The 25,806-nt window shown below is 40.4% G+C and overlaps 1 protein-coding gene across 1 annotated transcript in view; it reads right to left on the bottom strand.

Moving 5' to 3' along the window:
- Positions 1-25,032, bottom strand: part of Dpyd (dihydropyrimidine dehydrogenase) — an 851,011-nt gene extending 825,979 nt beyond the window's left edge. The window contains exon 1 of the mRNA XM_036191420.1: positions 24,876-25,032. Coding sequence (XP_036047313.1) covers positions 24,876-24,914 — 39 coding nt within the window. The 5' untranslated portion in view covers positions 24,915-25,032. The remainder of the gene's footprint in view (positions 1-24,875) is intronic.
- Between the last annotated feature and the right edge of the window lie 774 nt (positions 25,033-25,806).

The following is a 25,806-nucleotide window of genomic DNA, read 5'->3' as shown; positions in this document are numbered from 1 at the left end:
CAATGATGTGAATAAAAATTTAGCCAATGTCCTTTTGTACACTGTGTTCTGAAAGCCCCCTGTGACCTGGACAGTAACTCCTTCCATACAATCCATTCTCTTACCCATTCTTTTTTAAACTATCCCTACAGACTTTGGTAAGGAACACACCCCTGTATCCATTCCCCAAGGTTTACCATACAGAACACTCCACCTCTATCAATAGGCCCTGATTTACTTTTAGAAACTATCCTAAGTCTATCAAAAAAAATTAACAAGAAGACAGTTCAACTCTTTGCTCTAAAAATTTATGTGTCCTATTTGGAAAACTAAATGAAACCATTTTTAAAAATAATTTTATATCAGTCCACCGTTTCCAATATTTTTAAAATGTATTTATGATTGTGTGTGTGTGTGTGTGTGTGTGTGTGTGTGTGTGTGTGTGTGTGTGTGTGTGTTTGTATACAGATACCTGAGGAGCCCAGAAAAGAGAGCATCAGAACCACTGAAGCTGAATTTATAGGCTGCTAGGGGGTTTTCCAGTCCTCTGGAAGAATAGCATGTGCTCTTGATCATTGAACAATCTCTCCATCCTCCCCTGCACTGCTTTTAATAGGTGGTGCTGAATGAAGTTTTCAGGTATTCCAGCCACTTCTCCAAGAGAGGGCTAAGTTGACTCTCACCATAATCCGACGGTAGTGGTATTAGTATTGCAGTTCACACATGGGGCAACAAAGCTATAGGAGCCTTGACATAGCTAATGTGTATGTTTGGCCTCAGATCTTAATGTTATACTATTAATTATTAGTCTTAATTCTTCCACAGTGAACAATAATGTTAGATTTACTTTTTTGCTAGCTCTTTTGAAATAAGATTTCATCCTTGTAGTCCAGACTGGTCCAGGCTTGCCTTAAACTCATGCCCTGCTTATCCTCTCAAGTTCCAGGATTATGGGCATATCCCACTATGTCCAGCTTACATTTTTACTACACTTTTGACTGACTGATTGACTGTACCTATGTGGGTTTTGTGCATGCAATAGAACTCACATAGGCTAGAGGACAACTTCTGACAATTAGGTTCTCCTTCCACCATGTGAGTCCCAGGCAACTAACTCAGGTCATCAGGCTTGGCAACAGATGATTTACCTGATGAGTCATTTCACCAGCCATGTTTCTCTGTAGTCACCCTAAATACTGACATCAGTTTTGCCTTGTGAAGGAACTGGAGGAACATGACCTGAAATATCCCAGATTTAAGGAAAACCTCTCATTTGTCGATTAGCCACAGCTCTACCCAACTGCCCTATACTGGATAATTATGTTTCCATGGAAATGCAGAAGAAGAAAATCCAAGAAACATTGCCAAGGAAGGTCTTACAGGGTTTAATATCAGTTCAGGTTGTAGAAAAGACACAGAAATCAAGATACCTTCCCTGTCAGCAGTCTGTGATTATAAAGAATGACAGTCTCAGACAGTAAAAGGTGGGACACAGAAATGGCTCAGGAGAGTGATACATGAGTGAGTGCTTCCTGGCGTATTATAGACACCTGGTGTCATCCTACACATGACACAGAGACTGAACACAAAATGAAAGGAAACTACAGTTTGTTTCCATGCCTTTGAAGTAAGTCCAGGCATCATATCTAAAAAGCTGGTATATTTCTTTAATTGATATAATCACAGATGCTCTGCTATGAAAAAAAAAAAGTTTATAAAATGGAAATGTCAAAGAATACTACTCACATTGTAATAGAAACTTTATGCCAAACATGTACCAACTTACAAATAATTGTACATATATTATTAAACTTTTTTGGCTTTTTGAAACAGGGTTTCTCTTTGGAGTCTGTCCTGGAACTCTCTTTGTAGACCTGGCTGGCCTTGAACTCACAGAGATCCACCTGTTTCTGCCTCCCTGAGCACTGGGATTAAAGGCCTGCTCCACCACCAACCAGCTTATATATTATAATTTTTAATTCTTGTGTTCTGATTGAATCTGTGTTTATTTTTTTTTTCCTTTACATGTCTGTCTTCCCCTCTATACTTTGAGTTTACAGAATATGACTGGCACAATTCACCCCCGTGTCTACAGTAACATGTACAATGCATAATTTAAGTGATGTTTAAAGAATTACATGTCCTTAAAGTATGCGTCAACTACAGACAAGACTAGTAATGCCAAAAGACAACCCAAGGCAGAGGCAGGATTAGGTCTAGAGCCCCAGACTTGGCCACGTCAACATATTCATATAAAAGCGACAGCACAAAGAAAACCTTAGATATGTTTAATTCTCTGCCATTTTATATCAGCCTACTCCAGTAGGAAATCATATAGATGGGTAGAAAAAGAGCAAGAACCAAATCAGTTTCTTGATAAGCTCCAATAGGAGATGTAGACAGATGTTGAGTTGAAGACAATTAAAATCACTAAATAAATGTATTAAGTAGTTAAACAATGAAAAATTAAACAACAATAATCAGAAAATATATAAATAATAAAGGTTAGTCAGAAGCATAAGAGGTTGTAAGCAGTGTTTCAAATGCACTGGGAAAAGCTAGGTAACTTTTCTGCCTGAAGGAAACATTACATACAAGGCCCCCCACTTTTAAAACCTATTTATTAGTATTTATTTATTCATTTTCATGTATTGAATGTGCCTGAGTGTGTATAGGTGTACTACATGCACGCAATATTAGCAGTAGCCTCAAAATGGTATTGAATTACCTGGAACAGGAGTTAAAGGCATTGATGAGGTACCATGTGAGTGGTGGGAACTGCACTCAAGTCTTCTCCAGGAACACTAAGTGTTTGTAAGCACTGAGCCATCTCTCCAGCCACAAAGGTAGTTTTTAAGCTTTAAAAGATGGCCTCTACCACTGAAGTACTCATCACATCAAAAGTGAGTAAATTATCACTGTCCCCTCAACATGAAACTTTGTACACCTTAGCTGTTCTTTAAAGATCATTCTGTGTAGACATGTAAGGTGAGTTATGCTATGTGATGAGAAGAATTTCTATAATATTAACAGTGGTCTTTGCAGACATTCTTTTAGAGTTATAATTCTTTTTTATTGACTCCCCTTACTCCTCCCAGTTCCTCCCCACCTCCCCTCCCATCAGAATCCATCAACCCTTCTTTCTCTCATTAGATAACAAGTAGGCATCTAAGAGATAAAATAACATGAACTATAGTAATATGAAACAAAAACAAACAAATAGGAATAGGACAATACAAACAAATGAAGAAAAAAGAGCCCGAGAAAAGGCATGAGAAACAGATACAAAACACACTCCTTCACATGCTCAGGAATTCTACAAAGACAACCAGAAGCCATGATATATATGCAAAGGACCCATGGGGTAAAATGAATTACAAATAAAATAAAAATAAGCAAGGAAGGAAGGAAAGGAAAAGAAAGGAAGGGAGGGAGGGAGGGAGGGAGGGAGGGAGGGAAGAAAGGGAGAGAGGAAGGAGGGAAGGAAGGAAGGAAAAAGATGCCCTAACATGAGGAACCAAGACAGAGCCCACCAGCACCCCACTGGACTAAGAGGTGAGTCTTTGTCCTCATACCCCAACACCCCAGCCCCTAGGCTTTGGGCCCAGGGGCACAACCCTGTGCCCCCACACCACCACCCATTGCAGTCCCAGTTTCAGGCCAGTTGGAAGGCAGACCTATTGCAGACAGGTCAGACGACCACCATCCCCACCAGACCCTGTAACCCACAAGCTCCACCCCTCCCAACCCACACACATGCCAAGATTGTAGCTACTCCCTGAGACAGAGCCCAGAAGCGTCAACTGGACTAAGAGCTGCTCCCTGAGACAAAGAGTCCATCAGCACCCATTAGACCAAGAGCTCCCACTGGACCAAGAGTATCGATCAGCCCAAGAGAGGTTCCCTCAGACACAGACACTGCTTGCACCAAGTAGAGAAAGAGATGGGCAGACACCAGTGCAAAAATACAGTCAACAACGTAAAAACTAATACGGCTCCATCAGAAACTATAACAGCAAGATGTGAACATCTCAACACAGAAGAAATCAACCTTAAAAATGACCTTAAGAAGATGATAGAGATCTTTAAAAAGGAAATGAAAAATTCCCTCAAAGAATTTGCAAAATAAAAATTAAGAAATGGAAGAAATCAGTAAATTCCTTAAAGAAAGCCAAAAGAAAGCAATAAAACAAGTGAGAGACAAGGAATAACAGACCATGATAAATGAAGACCACATGAGAACAGGAATAGGCAGAGTGCTGGAGAGGTCCCCAGAAATCCACAATGATATATCCTCTGTAGTCTGCTTGCAATGGTGGAGAGAAAGCCTGATCTGACCTAGTCTGGTGATCAGATGGCCAAACACCCTAACAGTCGAGCTGGAACTCTCATCCAATAACTGATGGAAGTGGATGCAGAGATCCTCAGCCAGGCCCCAGGTGGAGCTCGAGGTATCCAATTGTCGAGAAAGAGGTGGGACTGTAAGAGCATGAATTGTTGAGAAAAAGGAGGGACTGTAAGAGTGTGAATTGTTGAGACCAAGATTGGAAAAGCACAGGGACAAATAGCCAAACAAATGGAAGCACATGAATTATGAACCAAAGGTTGTGGAGCCCCCAGCTGGAGCAGGCCCTCTGGATAATTGAGACAATTGAATAGCTTGAACTGTTTGGGAGGCACCCAGGCTGTGGGACCGGGACCTGTCCTTAGTGCATGAGCTGACTGTTTGGAACCTTGGGCTTACACAGGGACACTTTGCTCAGCCTGGAAGGAGGGGACTGGACCTGCCTGTACTGAATCCACCAGGTTTAAATGAATCCCCAGGGGAGTCTTGGCCTTGGAGATGGGAATGGAGGGGAGGGGCTGGGGAGAAGATGGGGGTGGGGGCAGGAGGGGGGAGGACAGGGGAACCCATGGCTGATGTGTAAAATTAAAACACAAATATAATAAATAAAAAAGGAGGGAAAAAAACGAGAGAAACAGTTCAAGATTTCAAAACTGAAATCAAGACAATAAAGGAGACACAAACTGAGGGAATGCTGGAAGTGGCAAAGCAGAGTTAACAAACAGGAACTGCAGATGCAAATATAACCAACAGAATGCAAGAGATGGAAGAGTGGGTCTCTGGCGTTGAAGATACGATAGAGGAAATAGAATCATCAATCAAAGAAAAGACTAAAGCCAACAAAGTCATGACCCAAAATGTCCAGGAAATTTGGGACACTATGAAAAGACCAAATCTAAGAATAATCGAGATAGAAGAAGGAGAAGAATACCAACTCAAAGACACAGAAAATATATTCAACAAAAAACTAAATAGGGAAATGCCTATAAAGATAAAAGAAGGTTACAGAACACCAAATAGCCTGGATCAAAAAAAAAAAAAAAAAGTGAATACTCAAACTGTCATCATAGAGCCTTTATCCAGTGACTGATGGAGGCAGGGGCAGGGATCTGCAGGTGGTCGCAGGGAATCCGATGGGAGAGAGGAAGGATTCTGCGTGGGTTGGGGTGCTGGGGTGGTGGGAGACCAGACATTGAGATCATGATGGCAAGAATAGCAGACATGACCGGCCACCCAGATGGAGACCCATAAACTGTGGACTAGTGGCTGTGGAGCCCCCATGGGACTGGACTAAGCCTTCTGGATATAAGAGACAGTTGTTTAGCCTGAACTTTTTTGGGGACACCCAAGGTGGGGGGATCAGGATGCATCCCTGAGCATGGGCAGGCTTTTGGGAGCCTGGTGCCTATGGTATGGTACCTTATGCAGCCTTGCTGCAGCAGGGAGAGGCATGGACCTCCCTCAGCTGGTGTACTGGGCTCTGCTGACTGCCCATGAGAAACCTTGATTTGGAGGATGTGGGTATGTGGGGTGGCTTGGGAGGGATGGCTGGGGATGGGAGAAAGGAGGAGGTGGGATCTATGGGTGGTATGTAGGGTGAGTAGAGAATTTCTTAATTTAAAAAAAAAAAATGAAGAAAAAAAAAAGACAGGGAACCTTCAAAGATGCCACTGAATTTATTTTCTGTTGGCCATCTACTGCTGGGCATGAGGCCTACTTTTAAAAGTGGTTTGTTTCTCCTGTGAGAAGACCTTCTAAACACAGCAGAACTGACACATGTACACACTCACAGTGACTGAAGCAGCATGCACAGGGCCCGTGCAGATCTGCACCAGACGGGGTCTTAGAGCTAAAAGAAGTAGATACACATGCCTATCTGATCCCTAAGCCAGAAGCTGTCTCCAATTGACAACCACTTGCAGATTTTTCTTAAATGGACATACAACTAGGAAACAACCATTTGTTATTCTTCACTGCAGTGCAATGACTATAATTTCTATGTGCTTTTAAAAGAGGTACTTCCTATAAATGAACAGGCTCATATTTTCTATACACTCTCCTGGCCCTTAAATCCAAAGGATGATAGGAATTACTTTGCAATTAAGGTTACTCTACCGGCATAGATGGAAATTTGAATTAATGGGGAGACTCTGTGGTGTAAATTAAATAATTTGCCAATTAATTATGTAATAGGATAGATTGCAAGCATCATTCATGATGTTTTTACATGTGACAACTCGAGGAAGCAAAAGCTATACAGCTAATTCATCTCTTTTAAACTTTACTGTTAGGGCAGTGATAAAAACTTAAAATAATGTGTATCTTTAGAGGATTTATTTTTATTATTATTCGTGTGTGTATGTGTGTGAGTTATGTGGTGTGTGTGTGTGTGTGTGTGTGTGTGTGTGTGTGTGTGTATGTGTGTGTGTGTGATGGAGGGGAGAGGCTGCAGAGTCAGGAAGAGGCTTTTAGATTCTGGAACTGGAACTGGAATTACAGGCAGTTGTGAGCCACCCAACAAGGAACCAAATTTGTGTCTTCTCCAAGAACATCAAGTTCTCTTAATTAAGTCATCTCTCAAACCCCCAAAATGTGTATTCACAGCAAATTCAGCATATCACGTTATTTTGACCTTAAAATGTTTTACAGTGAACATATGTGTAGTGAAAAGAGCATATTTTCATTAAAATTAACTATATTCTCAAAAATATAGGCTATGGATCTACATGAAATACTTCACAATTTTAAACATACACAGAGCTTGTGTGTGTGTGTGTGTGTGTGTGTGTGTGTATGAATATTTCTCACAATTCTGTATCAATCCTGCCTACCAATCCCAAAGCAGAGCTTCTGTCATAACCACAATTTTGACAACACAGATTAGCCTAGCAAAGTAACACTTAACACAGAGAAGGCTCAGGAAATGTTCTTGACATTTATGTTAATTATATATTAACATGGCAAAATGTATCAATATTACCTATTCAAAATTATTCCTTGGAAATTTTTACTTGGTACTAACATAAAATTTACCTGCATGTATTTCATTTACATCACCATAATTTGGTCAGTTTTTTTTTTTTTTAAGTTTAAACTATCCTAAAGGAACCCAGAATTTAATAACATTTTAAAATCTTAATTTAAACTTCAAGCAGCCTTACAAATTTAAAAAAAAAAAATTAGTTTTTGCCAGATTTCTGGGCAAATGGCCAAAAACAAAATTAAAAATGTATAAAACTCTGACGGTTAAATAGAAATTTGAATCTTCCCAGAAGATGATTTAAAAAGGGACACGCTACAAAAATGTGTTGTTTCTAGGAAGGGAACTGCAAGAATGTGGGCAGGGGTGAGAAACAGCTCCAGCCTGCTCAGGGAGAAGATAAAGTGTCATCTCTGTCCGTGTCCACAGCCTCAATACTCTGTAGTGGCAAATAAGAATGCTCAGGCCACATGTTCACACTACCCACCTCCTAGGCATTGCTTACCGGCAGGTCATGGGAAAATCAGGAAAGGGCACCACTGGTTTTCTTTAAGAGCACTTATTGCTTATTTTTAATGCTTTTTATGCTCACATATTATAATGATGATCAGTTAGTAGATATTATTGACACAATGAGATTATTCAGAAATAGTTCCTGAAGGAGCTCATTGGGCAGCAAGGTAATGACATTTCAGCAATAATGACTCAAAGGATAGAGGAGAATGTTCCTCCTGGAATAAGAAGCATCATTGAGAGGAGCTCTCTGCCCTGCCTCTACTTGACAAAAAACAGGAAATTGATTTAAAATGACAACAGAAGTCCAGCCTTCATTTCTACCAATGCTGCGTAAACCCCAAAGCCAACTCTTGGAGAATTGCTTACTCTCTGGGTGTCTCCTGTAAGTTTCTGAGATATGCATGGTAATAAACTTTTGTTTTCTTTTCTCTTGTAAATCTTCCTTTCATCAAAGGAATCCATTCCAACAGAGTACCCTTCAGGTGTTATTATTACTCCATAGCATGTTGAACTTGACGCTCCTAATCAATCCAAAGTGACTGTCATAAGCTGAGTGACAGCATGAGACTTTGCATCCACAGCCTGATTTCATTTCCCCAGGAAAAGCATCCCAAAGGAGAAAACTTATTGAATATAATTTATGGGTTTTTTATACCATTTTGGAATCGACTGCCCAAAATAATGGGAGTTGTTTCATTTTGAATAACTGAGACCTGCAGAAATTGTTCTGTTTGGAATACCACAGAGTGAATTATAATTATGCAATACGTTCCTCATGATAGCATAATTAATTAAAAATTGTACAGGACTAAAGAGGCAAAGGGGGCAAAGGTTAGGCTAATATAAATTAGCCTCAGATTATACCCTTGTAATTACATTTTTTGAGTCCTCAAATATGAACAGGTTGTCTTGACAGTGATATCATTATAGATATAAAGTAGATGTAGAAGAGTGAAGTCCCCTCTTTCCAAGGGTTATTATCAATCAAACAAAACTGACACATGGCTATGTATACATAGACTTTTAAAAGAGAAGGAAAAGAAAAAATGTAGAATTAAAAATATACGTTCAGGTCAATAGTAAATTTGGCTTGCTTTCTTTTTCCTCCTTCTCTCCAACAAATGAAAATTCTGACCTGTCAGAGGTCAAAGGATCCTAGAAAAGGGAAGAACTGGTCATCTGATACCATGTTGAGAGGTGATGGATGATTTCTTCCCAGCTCCCCCACACTGCAACCATCTGGCTTGGGTTAGAAGTCTCTCTTTCACACCTAGCTTCATTTACACATATGAAGGACTCCTTGAGGAATGGGATATTAACTACCCTGTTGAGAGATTTTGTGAATGCCTTCAGTCAGAGAAAAATGAGGTAACTTTTAGAGGACTCCCTGCTTACATACTTCTCTGATCTAATTTTCATATCATGTATTTTAATGTATGAATAAACAGTCATGTCAAATTGAGCTCCTATTCAGAGCTGTTAGCTTCCAGCTCACCATGGGCTTAATCAGATCATATCTGTTTTCTGTGTCCTTGGTTTCACCATTTCTGAAACAAGCACAATTTCTTAGGGTGGGGAACAGATTCTGAAGGGGGGCACCAGAAAAACGAGATATACAGTGAGTGTGCAACCACTGTCAGCCCTATGAACTCGAATCTGAGGCTTCTGGTGCCTGCCTTTGTTCTATACCTGTCCATTTCATACAGGACCACTCTTCTCCATCTCTCCCTGGAAGGGGAAAACCAACAGGTTTCTAGTACTCTAAACTACTGTATATGAAGGTAAAGGTCGGGAGAGATTGTAGCAAAGCTTGCATGAATTTCATTATCATTTGTTAAACACAACCAATATCACTCCATACAAAGCAATCAAGTTTCATGAATGTGCATTCATGGCAATGCACACTTTGATACTATAATTACAATCCTGTATATCACCCCCAGCACTAATTATTTTCTTTCAGGACTTAAAATTTTCTGCTAACTTACTTCATCTTCAATTCTTTATTATAATTGTATTCAGGGGGTATGCATCTTTCTCCAAACCATGTTATATACCCAGACTAAGGTGCAGCATGTACTCAGAAGAAAACGTCACAAAAAATAAAATAAAATAAATAAATAACTTTGCAAGTTTCAGGAAGCATAAGACACTCTGTGGGTAACCAGCTTTGGAACCCTATGAGCAAGCTGTACATCCTTTATGTGAAATTCAGTTTTATGGATCTTAGAATATTTATATAGTTCATCGGGTAAACATCTCTAATCAAAAATCCCCAAATCCCAAATGCTCCTAATTCCCAATCTCAAAAAAAAAAAAAAATCAGACAGAATGTTGATAGTCTTTCAGTTTTCAGTTTACAGCTTAGCTCCTCAGTGAAGCCTCCTCAGATCACCAGGTAAAGGAAGGCCCACTGATCACTCCCCATCATGTCATCCTGGATTGTTTGCACAGAAGCACATGATATTATCTCAAATACCATGAATTGAAGCTTTTCTGTTGATGATCATTCTATTGTGACACAATTGTCTTGTACACAGTAAGAAATTAATAAGTATTTTTGAATGGACACAAGAAAAAGCTGCTTTGGATATCACTCTGTACAAATAAAATGCTGTTTGGCCAGTGGCCAGGCAGGAAGTATAGGCGGGACAAGAGAGAAGAGAATTCTGGGAAGTAGAAGGCTGGAGAGAGAGACTGCCGGCTGCTGCCATGAGAAGCAACCTGTAAAGACACTGGTAAGCCACAAGCCATGTGGCAAAGTATAGACTAACAGAAATGGGTTAATTTAAGATAGAAGAAGTAGATAACAAGACGCCTGCCAACGGCCATACAGTTTGTAAACAATGTAAGTTTCTGTGTGCTTTCTTGGTTGGGTCTGAGCGACTGTGGGACTGGCGGGTAAGAGAGATTTGTCCTGACTGGGCCAGGCAGGAAAACTCCAACTACAAAAAGCATCAGTAAATTCATGTACTTTCAGAGATTTAAAAATACACATTCTAAAATAAAAAGTGTAGAAAAATCATTGGCATCATAACAGTAAGTGACAGCCGTTATTAAAATTTTGATATCTGACATTTACTACATTCTTGCCCATGTTAGGACCAACTAGAAGGAAGATGCAGGTACTATGCTATTTCTGTTTCACAGACGAGGAGCTAAACCAAAATGTTTCTGTTATTTGACTGTGTCAGAACTTTAAAGTTGCAGAGTGGTGAGCTGGCACCCTCATTCCAGAGTGGGGGTACGTTGCATATGTGGTGTGCACACTTGAGTATATGAGGTGTGTTCCAGTGCACATGGCCAAAGAAGGATGTCAGGTGTCTCCCGTTATCACTCTCTGCTTACAGCATTGAGACAGTGTCTTCCACAGGACATGAAGCTCACATTAAACTGACCGAGCAGCAAGCTCTCAGGAGCTGTTTGCCTCTGACCTCTAATGCTGGGTTCACAGGCACCTAAGATATGCCCAGCTTTTTATATAGGTTCTGGAATTCAAGCTCAGGTCTTCATGCTTACACAGCATGTTCTTATACACTTAGCCATCTCTCCAGCCCCTCAAGTCTATATTATTTACCCCTCCTCTATGATACCTTTTCATTACAATTAAAATACACAATGATGAGACATTACTTACTGTAAATATCAATAAACAATGAATGTTATAATTGATCAGATACACAGGATTATTGCTATTTATAAAGTTTTCTGGTGATACTTTTGGTGAATTGTGTCTAAAACAGCAAAATTTTGTGTGATTTTCATGATTCATTAGTGCCTATTTTTCTTAATGTCTATAATGTTTTTGCCTTAGTTATTTGTATTTCATACTTCCATTTTTCCTGTTTTTATTATTTTGTGGGGAAGGTGTATCATGCAGATGCAGATGCATGCAGGTATACAGATGCAGGTGTACATACATGTATGTACATAAGTGTACTTGTGGCAGTGGTGTAGAGAGAGTTGATTTTCTTTAAGGATTTGGTCTCTGGTGAGTCAGCCATGCTCCCACAGTGGATGATCCAACACCCACTGAAAACACAAATTGGACTTGATGGGTTTAAAGAAAATGAGGTCACAAAGGTTGGTTGTAGTGGTATTGTGTTCCCCAAAATATTGTGCAACCTAATAAACTTATCTGGGGTCAGAAACAGAACAGCTACAATATTAAATATAGGCACACGCCTTTAATCCTAGCATTCAAGAGGCAGAAATCCATCTGTTCAAGGACACAACCAAGCATGGTGACTCACACATTTAATCCCAGAAATCGAGCCTTTCATCCCAGAGAGTGATGTTAGAAAGTAGAAAGGTAGATAAGGAGTAAGAACCAGAAACTAGAAGCATTTGGCTGGTTAAGCTTTTAGGCTTTGGAGCAGCAGTTCAGCTGAGACCCATTCTGGATGAGGACTCAGAAGCTTCCAGTCTAAGGAACAGGATCAGCTGAGGAACTGGGGAGGTGAGGAAGCTGTGGCTTGTTCTGCTTCTCTGATCTTCCAGCATTCACTCCAATACCTGGCTCTGAGTTTGATTTTAATAATAAGACCTTCTAACAATTCACGCTACAGTTGGTAGGTATGGAAGAAGGGATGGATCTAGAAAGAGTTGTGGAGTAGTATGCATATAATCAAAATACATTATATTTGAAATTCTCAAAGAACTAATTAAGTATCTTTTAAAGAAGGCACTATCTAAATAATTTGTTTAAAATAAAGGTACAACTATTAAGAATGAAAAAAATAAAATACTTTCTATGGGAGGCCAGTTTCCACTTTTCCCAGGGTTCCTATGAGGAGGAAAGAGGGATAAAAAAAATATTAGATAAAAAAGATTGTGAAGAGGAGAAAGACAGAAACACAGGATAGCTTCTGGAAGACTTGGATCAAAACCCAATGGCTTTTTCTGTTTATTCAAAGAGACTTTTTATAACAATGCCAAGGGGTGGGGCAAAAGACCTTCCCCTTGCTAGATCAAAGCACACCTCACAGCCAAGTGCAGACCCTTCCAAACACCTGGTAACCACACCCATGGTCAAATAATCCCCTTATGCAGTCCTGCTGGGTAAAGCAAGCTCAGATTCTCTGACCCTGAGCAATTTTGAGCCTCCACAACTCTATTCAAACAAACACACACAAATTAAGCCAAAGAGACAGTTTTTCACTGAATTATTTATTTAAAATATAGAATAAAGTAAAGGATAGCATTTTATAAACATTCATACAAGGCAAGCTACTATATACTGGGACTGAGCATATTCACAACTTGAAAGATAACATGTTATTACATTAATTGTACCTACCATTGATAATTTCTCATCTAGGAGCCTATTCTAATTATGTGATCTTAAGCAAATATAAAAAATACTTGTTTCTTGCTGTTTAGATAAGGTGGGAGGGATGGTAAACACAGTTTTCAAAACTTGTAAGTTTTCTTGTGTTAACATTTTCAACTCATTCAAGTCAGAGACATAAGCCTCGAATTGGAGGTAAATTTAGCTTTAAAATGTAGCATGAACTCAGGGTTATTCAGGTTAATTAACCCCAAAAGTATGAAATTTCTTATTGTGAGGAGAAAAGTGCATTAATTCACATGTATCTGTACTCAAATATAGCTTGTTATTATTTATGAAGATTAAAAATAACCAAAACTTTTGCACATGTCCTCTTGAATATACACACAAAATGACACATGGTCACATGATCACCCATTCCTGCTTCCAATATGAGGCTGGCCTAGGTGAAAAGCATCTTCCGACAGCCTGATTTGCCACAATGGTCCTATGGGGATGGACAAAAAGCCTGAAACAATAGAAACATTCCCATCCTGGCTCACTGGATGAACAGGTGTGGCCTTATCCTTTTAAGGTGTTGACCTGAGATTTGCGGATGCTCCCTGTTCAACACCACCACGTGCCGTCACACTCTCCCTGTTCCTTCTTGACCTCGTGTTCCATTAGGAAGCACCAAGTACAAACTACGTCACCTCTGCAAGCAAGCCGCGTCTGGAAGCCTTGTGTTCTGGCACTTGGAATAGGTGTTAGGGCAATGTGTAGAGTGAGTGAGTAGGTACACCTCTATCCCGCTTCTGTCTTTGCCGGGGAAAGACACCCTTCCTTCAGAAGAAATAAAACAAACAAATAAACAAAAACAACAAAAAACAACGACCTGTTTCATGGAGCTGAGCGCGCGTCCTCTGGAAGAAGAGCAAGTACTCTAACCATACAGCCGTCTCTCCCGCTTCTGCAGCCACAATTTCATTTATTTTTTATTTTTTGCTTTTCTCTTTAGCATATTTTAAATCTCCACTAATGATCATGAAAATAATTCAGCATTAAATTTGAGAAATGAAAAGAGGTTTAACACAGGTTGACACGGGAAAAAATGTACATCTTACTGTGAAAGGAGTCATGATTTATCCCTGGGGATCTATGCAAGAAACTGAATATATATATATTTTTTTTTAATTACAGAGGACTTCATTTTTTTTAACTCCAGCATTTCTCAATGAAAAGAAGTCCCCAAAACTTTGAAGCTACTGTGAGAAAAAAAGTCAGAGGTAGGTACTGAACTCTCCTGGGGGGTGGGGGTACCTGATATCTCCCCAACTGTGCTCTCCTTTCCACTGATAATTACCAAGCTGACTGAGAGATTTGTCTCCAGCCCTAATTTCAAATTAATAATAGCATTATTTGGAAGCTGGAGAAACACCTTAGTGAGTCAGCATAGGGACTTGAGTTCAATCTGTGGAACTCACATACAATAAACTGGGTGTGGTGCAGCATGCTTATAATCCCAGTGTTGAAAAGGTGAACATAGGACAGACATTCTATCCAATCAGTGAGATCTAAGCCAGTAAGGAATCTCGTCTCAAAAACCAAGCTAAAAATAGTGGAAACAAAAGAAATGACATCTGGTGCCTTAGAAATAATGCTTGAGGATAAGATGTATATACATACCAATACATGTGTACACAGGTATACCTGCACATAAGTAAATATATACACAAAAGTTATCCATAATCCACAAAATATGGATTATTATCATAAGGACTCTCAGACAAGACATGTTCATTGGTGTAATAGTGGTATAGCCATCATACAAATAGCCAATCACTTTCTGATTGGATATGAATTGTACTCCAAAGGATGAAACTCATACCTGGCACCATTGTCAGGACAAGAATCTATGGCAACACTAGCCATAGGCCTGAGTAGAGAACATAGGACTATTATTCTGATAAATTAGAGTAGCATTAAACTAAGCCCTAATGACTTACCATAAAAACCATAGATTAATGGAGCTTCCTCAGCAAGGAAGCTTCTATGTATAGTAGATGGTTAACAAAGTGACCAACAACTAACCAAGGTGCAGAAAATACAAGGCTACAGAGTTCTCAGTATTATGTGGAACAAATATGAACATGACTTCCTCCCAAAGATCTGGGGGGCATTGGAAGAGGAGATGGGGTTAAGCGTTCGCCTTATATTTAAGGCAACTTTTATAGCACGGTTCACCCATTGGTTCACGTCGAAAGAGGAGATGGGAAGAGTGTAAGAACCAGAGGTGAGGTATAAAACTACAAGGGAGCAGTGCTTCTGACACAGGGAAGCTGTACATAATGAACTCACAGAATGGGCAAACAGAATAGTCAGAACATGACTGCCTTCCTCTATATGACCACATAGCAGGCCACACTTTCAAACAATTTCCTTTTTATTTTCAAACAATTTCCCTTTTTCAGTGTGTATGTGTGTGTGTGTGTGTGTGTGTGTGTAAATGCAAGTGGATTCTTTCCACTGTGTGCATGTAGAAGTCAGAGAGCAACTTTCAGGAGTTTGTTCCCTCCTTCCATTGAGTGTGACCTGTGGATAGTCCTAAAGGTTGGTGGCAGACTCTGTGACCCACTGAGTTATCTCAGTAGCCCCTTAAAAGAGTGACTAACAGCAGATTCACTGAAGGATCAGCAAACAGTGACTAAATGACCTCCACAAGATCAGAAACAGCTTCTCAAGGTTCACACCTATAAAGCAAAATCATCCCAGGTCCTTTAACAGAAAGGGAGGAGGGAAAGGATGGAGAGAGGGATGGAGGGAAGGAAAAGAGAGACAGAAAGAAAGGAAGAAAAAAGGAGAGACAGTCTTTTCTATTGTTTCGCTGAAGACATTCACCTTGCTCTTTTGTTAAAAAATACTAAACTTTTAAAAGTCTCAACATGCTACTTTAAACAATTTTAATACATTCAAAGAATTTCACAATGATTAAAACACCCAGATGTGTTAACCTGGGCATGTAGAGCAAGAGTCACAGCTGGAATTGACTTTTCCTGAGAAGTGAAAGTGGTAGTGGGTCCAAGCGTAAAGTAGGAAACAAACAAAACAAACAGAAAACAACAACTTAGGATGCAGACATGCACTCAGGGCTTCATCTGTGGCCACCATCTGTATAAATCAGGCCTGGAGCTGACATGCAATTTTCTGTGTGTCCCCTGAGAAGTGGCCCTCGGGGCTTAATTATTGATGAAGAGATATTTCTTCAAAGTGGCTCAGTCAAGACTGCCTCAAGGGGACATTCATAAGCACTCATAATATCAATTTCCAAGCACCTGGGAGACAGGGACTCACATGGCCTCTTTAATTATTATGATACAGGCAGAAGGAAGAAAGAATGTATAACACAACCCAGCTGAAATTCTCCAAGAAAATGATCAGGATGTATACAAAAAGTAGGATACCTGGTCACTGCTAAGAAAGAGTACTCATACAATTTCTTGGAACAAAAGAGTTTGGCCTCTAACCTACCACATCCCAGGAGTTATGACAACTATCAGATATAAGTGTGGTGTGCTCATGGACACTTGAAAATCCAGAAAAAAAAAATGACTTAAAGTGTATGTGCTTGCTTAGAAAACAAATCTTATATTTAGTACAAATAATATCTTGTTAACTTTCAATTGCATGGGATTTCTTTTAGGAAAATAATAATATCAAATTGCTTCAAACTTTTAATAAACATGCAACCTCAAATAATATTTACTCATTCATCAGCTTTGGTCTAGTATTAAATTTGCTGAAGAATCTATCCATATGTAATTTATAGTTTGGAAAAAATAAAAGGACTTAAAAGGGGAAAAGCCCTGATTTTTCATCTCATTCTACCGTTTAATGTTGCTAGTTCTGAAAAGATGAGGTCTCTACCATATGATTCCTTTGTATTCCCTGAGGTCTGCACTAGAGGGCTGGCATTAAGATGGGATTAGAAGCATACATTAAGTAGCAATGGAGGCAAGCAGGAGTCTTTAATTTGACCTGAATGTCATTAACTTCCCCCATACCATCAGCAACTTTCATAACACACACCTGCAGCACGCGTGGGTCTACACTGAGCGTCCTTGGTAATCCTTACAGTTTCATTACTCCTCCTCTCCCCACAAAATCTAGATCCTATTTTCACATATCTGTTTAAAAGGAAGACAGTTTCCAACATGTCTAGGGAATCCTTAAAGTCCAGCGAATTCCATCCACATAACTCTAAAGAACATTTCGTGTAGCCAATAGGCATGACCATTTTGGTTTTTATTAATTAATTTATTTACATTGTATGTGTATATGTAAGTCGACATGCACATGACACAGCACAGTCATGGTGGTCAGAGAACAATTGCAGGAATCGCTTTTCTCCTCCCACTGTGTTGGTTCTAGAACTGAACTCAGGCTTGGTAGCAAGGGCCCTTCCTTGCTCAGCAGTCTCACCTGCCCTCGAACTACCATTTTAAATGTATTCATTTTATGTGAAGGTGTTTTATGTATTAATCCTCACACCCCTTATGTGGGAAATAAATACAATCCATTTCAATTGGCTGATGAAGAAAGGACAAGGCCACAACAATAAAACACACAGCCTGGAGGGCGTGGTGGTACAAGCCTTTAATCCCAGCACTGGGAAGGCAGAGGCAGGCAGATCTCTAAATTCAAGGCCAGCCTGGTCTACAGAGTGAGTTCCAGGACAGCCAGGGATACATAGAAAAATCCTGTCATGAAACAACTAAATAAACAAACAAACAAACAAACAAATAAACAAATAAGTAAATAAATAAATAAATGAATAAGTGAATATCTAAGGAAATAGCAGAACCAGGATTTGGACCCAGGTACTTTTCAATATTAAAAAAAAAAAAACAAAAACAAAAAACAAAAAAAACCTTTTTTCTTATTTATTTTATTTTACTATAAAAATTTGGGGGCAGAGCCAGGTGGATCTCTGTGAGTTCAAGGCCAGCCTGGTCTACAGAGTGAGTTCCAGGAAAGGTGCAAAGTAACAGAGAAAGAGAAACCCTGTCTCAAAAAACCACAAAAAAAAAAAAAAAAAAAAAAATTGGAATGGAATAAAAACAACACATACCAAAATTAACCAGACCCAAAGAATATGCAACTTAATGAATTTACATATAGTCAGAACTGTACATATAGTTGTATGAGTTTAAATATATAAGGCTAATTATTTTTCTAGTTCTAATTCTGTCATAGATTTTTCTTGTTATTTAGGTGTTGGTTAAGTGCATAAAATATATTCAATACTAAAGTGTAAAATTAATGTGAAGTTTCACAGCTTCCATTTTGAATGCAAGTTCTAACTGAATATTTTTAATACAATGCTCTTTTTAAATAGTGACCATGAAATAAAAATTGACATTTTTAAAAATAAATTCATACAAATTTTTTTAGTTCCAAACACTAGTAGACAACTATGCTAAACTGTCTAAAGTAAAAGTTATTTATTGTCTTAAATGCGGACACTTGGTACCTAAGAATGCAGTATTTTAAGAAAGAGTAACAAAAGCAATAGTGATCAGCTATTGGATGTTCTGTATGTTAAATGTGTTGCTCTGATTGGTTAATAAATAAAACACTGATTGGCCAGTAGCCAGGAAGGAAGTATAGGTGGGACAAGGAGAGAAGAGAATTCTGGGAACAGGAAGGCTGGGTCAGAAAGACTCTGCCAGCCACTACCATGAGGTGATGTTAAGATACAGGTAAGCCATGACCCACGTGGCAACTTACAGATTAATAGAAATGGGTTAATTTAAGATAAAAGAACTAGATAACAAGAAGCCTGCCACAGCCATACAGTTTATAAGCAAAGTAAGTCTCTGTGTGTTTACTCAGTTGGGTCTGAGTGGCTGCAGGACTGCTGGATGAGAGAGATTTGTCCTGACTGTGGGCCAGGCAGGACTGGAAAGAACTCCAGCTACAGTGATCAAATATTACAGGAACTGTGTGAAGCTATCCAAAGTTACCTCAGTGACATGGTGGACTCCAGGATAACTGAACACCCACACTACTGATGTGTGAGGCCAGAAACCACTTCTGTCATAAGAAAGCTTAAAAACAAATGACATTCAGAAAGTAAATATGCTGTGGATATCACTCTGTATAAATAAAGTGCTGATTGGCTAGTAGCCAGGCAGGAAAGATAGGGTAAGCGGGACAAGGAAGAGGAGAAGGCTGGAAACAGGAAGGCTGGGAGGAGACATTGCTAGTCGCTGCCATGAGAAGCAACATGTAAAGATACTGGTAAGCCACGAGCCACGTGGCAAAGTATAGATTAATAGAAATGGGCTAAATATAAGAGTAAGAGCTAGACAATGGTAGGCCTGAGCTAATGGCCAAGCAGTTTAAATAATATGAATGTCTGTGTGTTTATTTTATAATTGTGTTGTTGGACTAATAGGGCTTGGCGGGGTCTGGAGAGAAGCTTTCCAACTATATAAATATGCCATATTTGATGATAAAACTCTTGATTATAAATAATGTTACCAGCAGACCTTGCCTTGTTGGAGGAGGGAATGGGGAGTGGGTTTGTGGGGGGAGGTAGGAGGGGTAGAAGGGAGGACTGGGGGAATCTGTGATTGCTTTGTAAAATGAATTTAAAAATTCCTTAATAAATAAATAAATGAATAAATAATGCTACCAGCAACAAATGTCTGATTACAAATTTTAATTAGTATAGAATAGAAATGAAATACATTTTCTGTACCAGTTTTGTGTGGGGGTGTGGGTGTTTATGTGTGTGATACTAGAGGTCAGCCTTGAGTGCCTCTGTGTAGCTTTGCACCTATCCTAGAACTTGCTTTGTAGACCAGGCTGGCCTCGAACTCACAGAGATCTGCCTGCCTCTGCCTCCCGAGTGCTGGAATTAAAGGCATATGCCACCACTGCCCGGCTTGAGTGCTCTTCTTAAAGGAAGACTTCCATTCCATATTTTGAGACAGAATCTCTCACTGCTACCCAGTGAGCCTGGAGGAGAATCACACCTGGGTAGGTGCTCCTGCTCATTCAGCAAGCACAGGACTGTCCTGCCAGCCCTTCTGCACAGTTTTAAGAAACAGAGAACTGTGATACATAGCTGTTGTTGTGTCTATATAGCAAACAGGAAAAAAACAAATGAACAATAAATTGACCATTTCTGCTTTTCAGGCTCCTCTTTAGTTACGCTGCAGCTTGGACCACCACGCCAAGGCTCACTTTACACTTTGCTGTGGCATTGTGGGACAGTCTTCTTTTTCAGTCCCATTGTCCTTCTGCGTACATGCTCCAACTTCTGGGACTTGAACTTCTGCTTTTAAGGGCACGTCTGTTCTCAATGGGGAGGTCTAGCTTCCAGCCTAGTTATTGTTGCCTGTTCACACAGAGCTTATTAGGATGACATGTTCAAGTACTGTGTAGTTGTTTAAAGACCATGTTACCTCAGCATTAGACCCTAGACCTTAGTAGTCTCATTCATGTCTTGTCATTATTATTCAGCTTTCCAAATAAAGATTTCCCTCCAGAATGCATGAGAAGAAACTACAGAAACATGCAGGATGCTACACACAGACTACCATCAATGGAACTAGTTATAGCTTGAGGCAGAGAAGCGGATATACATGTTTGTACTACTCAAGGAAACTCCCTACCAAAAAAAAAAGAAACTCTTTAAAAATAAGTGATCCACAGGACAGTTTAAAATTTGGAGGATGAAGCACACATTCCACAACTAAAGCCCATTAATTGTTTTTAAGTAAAAAGCTTTAAAAAAAACCATTGTTAGTTGTGTTTCTACAAGCTCTATGATGCCCAGTGGATGAATACTAGGAGAGAGAAAAGGAATATTACATACTTGGTTAAAAAAAGTATGAATCAATAAATAGATAACTGTCGGCTTCCATAAAGTTGAACACTAATTTTTCTCCTTTGGCTCTTCTTCCCACCACACCAGCAGAAGCAATTATAATGAGAGATGTCCTAAAATGTATGTTGCTAGTTCTGCCAATTTTGAGCCCATAACTTCCTTGTTTTGAAACAGGTCCTTCCTTATACTTCCATTTTCCAAAGTCCTCATTTTAAAACATCACTTTCTTAACTACCAAGTACAAAAAGATCTCCATTGTCTTCACAGCTCAGCAGAAGGCATAGGAGCTGCAAGAGACTTTTCTATCTGACTCAAACTGCACTCCACTTTGTGGACAGCAGATTGGAATTCTTTTCTTTTGTTCAGGGTAAATCTGAACACTCACTCAGTGGTTAATGCAAGGGAAGGACTTCAGCTGTGACTATGGAGGCAGCAGAGGAGTAAGCAGTAACTTAGTTTGACTGTAAATACCCAAATAATTAGTGTAAAGGTGGTTCAAAGCTTTAACTATATACTTCTATTGTCCCTTCTCAATTATCTTTGAAGGGGAATGGGGAACAGGATATTGAGCAAAAGTAAAGTTCTGAACAAACGTTCTTCCTTGCTTTTAGATGTGCCAATACTGACATCAAATTGGCTGGCGATTCAGTCTGAATGAAGAAATACTGTGAAATTACTGCTGAGATCAGGGAAAGTGACTGGTGGCCAATACTTACCTACTTTGAAACTCTCCCAGGAAAGTCTGGATTCAAAAGTCATGCTTTACAAAATTTAGACTCTATCAAAACAATACAGCAAGATGATATTTTAAACTATGTGGCTACTATTAATGCACTTTGAAGTACTAACTATCTGTTGCAAATGATGTTTCTAATGACAACATCCTTTGCTTTGTTTATTTGTTAACCTTGGCCCTGTTTCCTAACAGGAAACTGTGTCCTGAGAGGGATAGGCAGCCAAACAAGGGCCATGACAGGCTCTCCTAGTAGCCCCTGCCAGAGACCAGGCCTTAGTTTCAGTCTACTGGAGCTGATTGGAGCTGAGCAAGCAGTTTCTCAGGAAAACCACAGCTCAGGGGCAACCAATCAGCAGGCACCCCACTGCCTTCTGCTGGATCAGCAGGCACCCCACTGCCTTCTGCTAGCTAAGGATAGCTTTCCCTACCCTGCAGCTGGAAAGTCCCTAACCACTAGAACCGACTACCAGTCCTGTAACAATCCATAAAAACCCACCAATAAGCCTACAGACTAATCTCTCCTCCCTGGAGTTCCCCTAACCCTGATTAATCGAGGTTCTCTCGGGGGTCACCATTTGCCGCTTTGTCAGATGGTTAGACCCAACATGTTGGATGTTAATAAACATTCTTGCTGATTGCATACATGACTGGTGGTCTTTTATGGGACTTCTCGAAGACCCTAACAGTACCTGTAGCAGGTACTAACCACACCATTCTTATTTTCAACACTGCTTTCAGCTTTGAGAGCTAGGTATCATGGGCAAGGTCACCCAGCCAAAGAGGAGCAAAGGTAGGGTAGGCCCCAATCCCAGTAGTTAGCTCCAGAAGACAGCAAAAGATGACTTGGCATCTTGTCCTATTTCTGCAATTTCAACAAAGACAGCAATGTTTGATTCTATAGACTAGATCTTATCATCAACTAGCACACCCTTTCTATGTCCTTCTTCCAGCCCAGGGGATCTTCTAACTGGCTCTCTACTATGTTCCCATAGAAACAGACACAAAACAACTTTGAAGACTTCAGTAATTTGACAAAATATTTGTCTGATTGTGAAACCATATTCTATAGGAAGCTCACGGGGAAAACTAAATCACTAATACAGTGGGTGGCCTCCATTACCTTCTCTACTTTTCTCAGATATCAAGTGCTTTTATCAATGTGTTCTGATCCCCATCTATTTCACACCATATTTAAATTGCCTCCTTCTCCATGTATTTGAGACAAAGACAATGATCACCATCAGATCAATCTCCCCACAATGGTTTTTAATGAATGTGTTCAGGAAAGCTTTTGAATTTGACAGAAAATTAAGCCTTCATAATTTATTCTGATTCTTCAACACAAAGAAAACTTCAGTGGGTTAATAGGATTAATGGAGACAACTCTGTGTGTGTTCCTCCCTGCTTAATGTATTTTTCCTCACTGTGTTATATTTTAATGATTAATTTCACGCTCTTTCATGGTATTTTTAGCTCATGAATCATAGGTAATACTCTGAAGGAAAAGTAAAGTATTGTGGGTGATAAAGGATGCTACTGGATAGAGTATTGACCACACATTGAACAGCACATAAGGTACAGAGGGGTGAATGCTGCCATACCAGGTTATAAGGTGCACCAGGCTGACTGGCCACACAGAGTAAGATTACACTCAGTTGAATGGAGGGGAAGGCTCAAAGTGATTAATTGTTCTTGGATAAAGTTTGTACAGTTAAGCTGGACAAAATGTCTCACTAGCTTCACTTTCTCCATAAGAATGCCAGTAAAAACTGTTTTCCAAGTCAGGTGCACGAGAAGCATAAAGAATGAAATCAGCTAAGCTTGAAACACCACTCTGAAATTTAACAGCTAGAAGCCAAAAGTCATCCAGTCTCTGACACTGATTCCTGAAGTCTGCACAGCCTGGATGCTACCAGAGGATGGCCAACTGATTCAGTCTAACAACAAAAATGCACCCGGGCCGTTAAATCCAAGTTAGTATCCAGAGGACCATGACTTGAGTCAGACATGGTATCTGTGTCCTGTACACATATGAATAGTTCATTAAATCAAGCATATTGTACAATATCCAAAAATGAAACTATGAAGATTAAGTCCTAAGTAAACTACATAAAGAAGTCCACATGTTGTCTTTTAGCTCTTATCACTAAAATAAATTTTTCAAAGGCAAATAGGAAGTCTGTTAAAACACTACCAGCTTCCCTTTAGGAGCATATAAAGGTTCTTCAACAGCGACAAAAGCAGTTATCCTGCAAACAGGTGGTTTTAAACTTGATTCAAAAGAATGGAACAAAGGGGGAAAGTCTATTATTTCTAAACAAGCACAGGGAGGGTGGGCGGAAAGGCTGGGGGAGGGAGGGGTAAGTAGGAAGGGAAGAGGGGCTAGGAGCAAGCACAAATATTCTACAGTTTTGTTTTGTTTTTATCTCGAAGAAAAACCCTAAACAAAACGAAACAGAAACCCGAGAAACACAGGCTTTGATTCAGTGCAATTAAAATCATGGTTGTAACTCAATCTTTCTCCCAGCATACATACACTAAAGTACCTAAAAGAACTCAAACGAAAGGTTTTGCCATTTCAGGTTGGCATTATTTGCAGAGCGACGAGATTTTTGCAGAAACAGAATGCAAAGAGAGAATTAAACACTGTTGAGAGGAGAGAACAGGGCAGTTTGTGTATCTCTTTCCGGGGAAGATGTACTTTCCAATGTCCTCTGTACTTCGCTCCATTCTTCCAAATGTGAAATTAAGTCGTAAACAATACCTTGGCCAGCACAGCTAGAGACAGCGGCCTGGATCTTGAATTTCTAGACTCCACTTTTGCAGACAGCAGGGTTTAGCTATTGAAGGTGGGGGCACTGGGAGGGTGTCCCCTAACGCCACCGAGGGGAAGGAGCAGGGTCGTATGGGTGAGAAGGGGCGCTCTGGTCCCCCTGAACTCGGAGCTTCTGGGTTACCGTGACTTAAGGCAGAGAGAGGTGCCTTCCTTTAAGTCTCCTACGAAGTGACCAGGTCCTGGTCCCAGGGTGCCCTGACCTCCTGGCCCACAAGTCTCCCCTGGGGAAACTTAGAGAGTCACCTACTGTGCCCCGGGCGCGCCCCCAGGCTTCCGCCCCCTCGGTGGCCCTCCCAACCCGGGGCCGCGGTGGATACCTCGATGTCCGGTGTGTCCCTGCTCAGCACACCCGCCATGGCAGCGTTCCCCGGCCGCAGACTCACGCACGCAGACTCTGTTAGTGACCGCAGCCTCCAGCCCCGCACTGAAGCCTCAGCTTGCCCTAGAGCTGGTGCACTGACTGCCCTAGCTACAGCGGGCGGGTGGGGCGGGGCGATCGCGACGGACACGCCCTCTGGGCGGGGCAACACTCTAGGCCCGCCTCGCAGCCTGTCCCACTGGCTGCAGGCTCCCTGGCTCTGCAAGAGCGAACTTTGGGCTGTGCTGGTCTTTGCTCCCTAATAGTCAAGGCTGAGCTTGGTAGGCAGGTTCAAGGGTCAGAGATACCCAGAAGTAAAAGCAAACAATTGCGTTCTTCCATGCCCTGAGCCCGCGACGTGCAGAAGCACAAGTCTAAAGAGCAACTGGATCTTCCAGAATTCTCCAGGGATCAGGGAGTATCTATCTTCCTCTGGCCACCAGCTAATAAGCCCACAGGGTTTTGAAGGTGCTTTGGAATATTATGAGTCTAGGGGAGCCTAAGGCACAAGAAGACAGACAGACATCAGAATCCACAATCCAGAACCCCAGAGCAGCCTGTAGTTCAGTGGGTCTCAACCTTCTTAATGCTGCAACCTTCATGTTGTGGTGACCTCCAACCATAAAGTTATTTTCATTGCTGCTTCATAACTGTAATTTTGCTACTCTTATGAATCATAAATAAATATCTGTGTTTTCCAATGGTCTTAGGCAATCCCCGTGAAAGGGTGGCGAACCCCAGGAGGTTGAGACCCACATGCTGAAATCCATTGTAAGAAGTGTTTGTAGTAGAAGGTGGGGGTGGATTCCTTGAGTGGCTGGAAAAGGCTTGCACTACAAACCACCAGTTTAAAACTTCTAGTGGTTGGATAATAATTCCCCTTGAATCAA

Source organism: Onychomys torridus, chromosome 6, assembly GCF_903995425.1.
Source record: "Onychomys torridus chromosome 6, mOncTor1.1, whole genome shotgun sequence".
NCBI lineage: Eukaryota > Metazoa > Chordata > Mammalia > Rodentia > Cricetidae > Onychomys > Onychomys torridus.
Note: the sequence above shows the minus strand (reverse complement) of the source record. Positions and strands in the feature narration are given on the sequence as shown.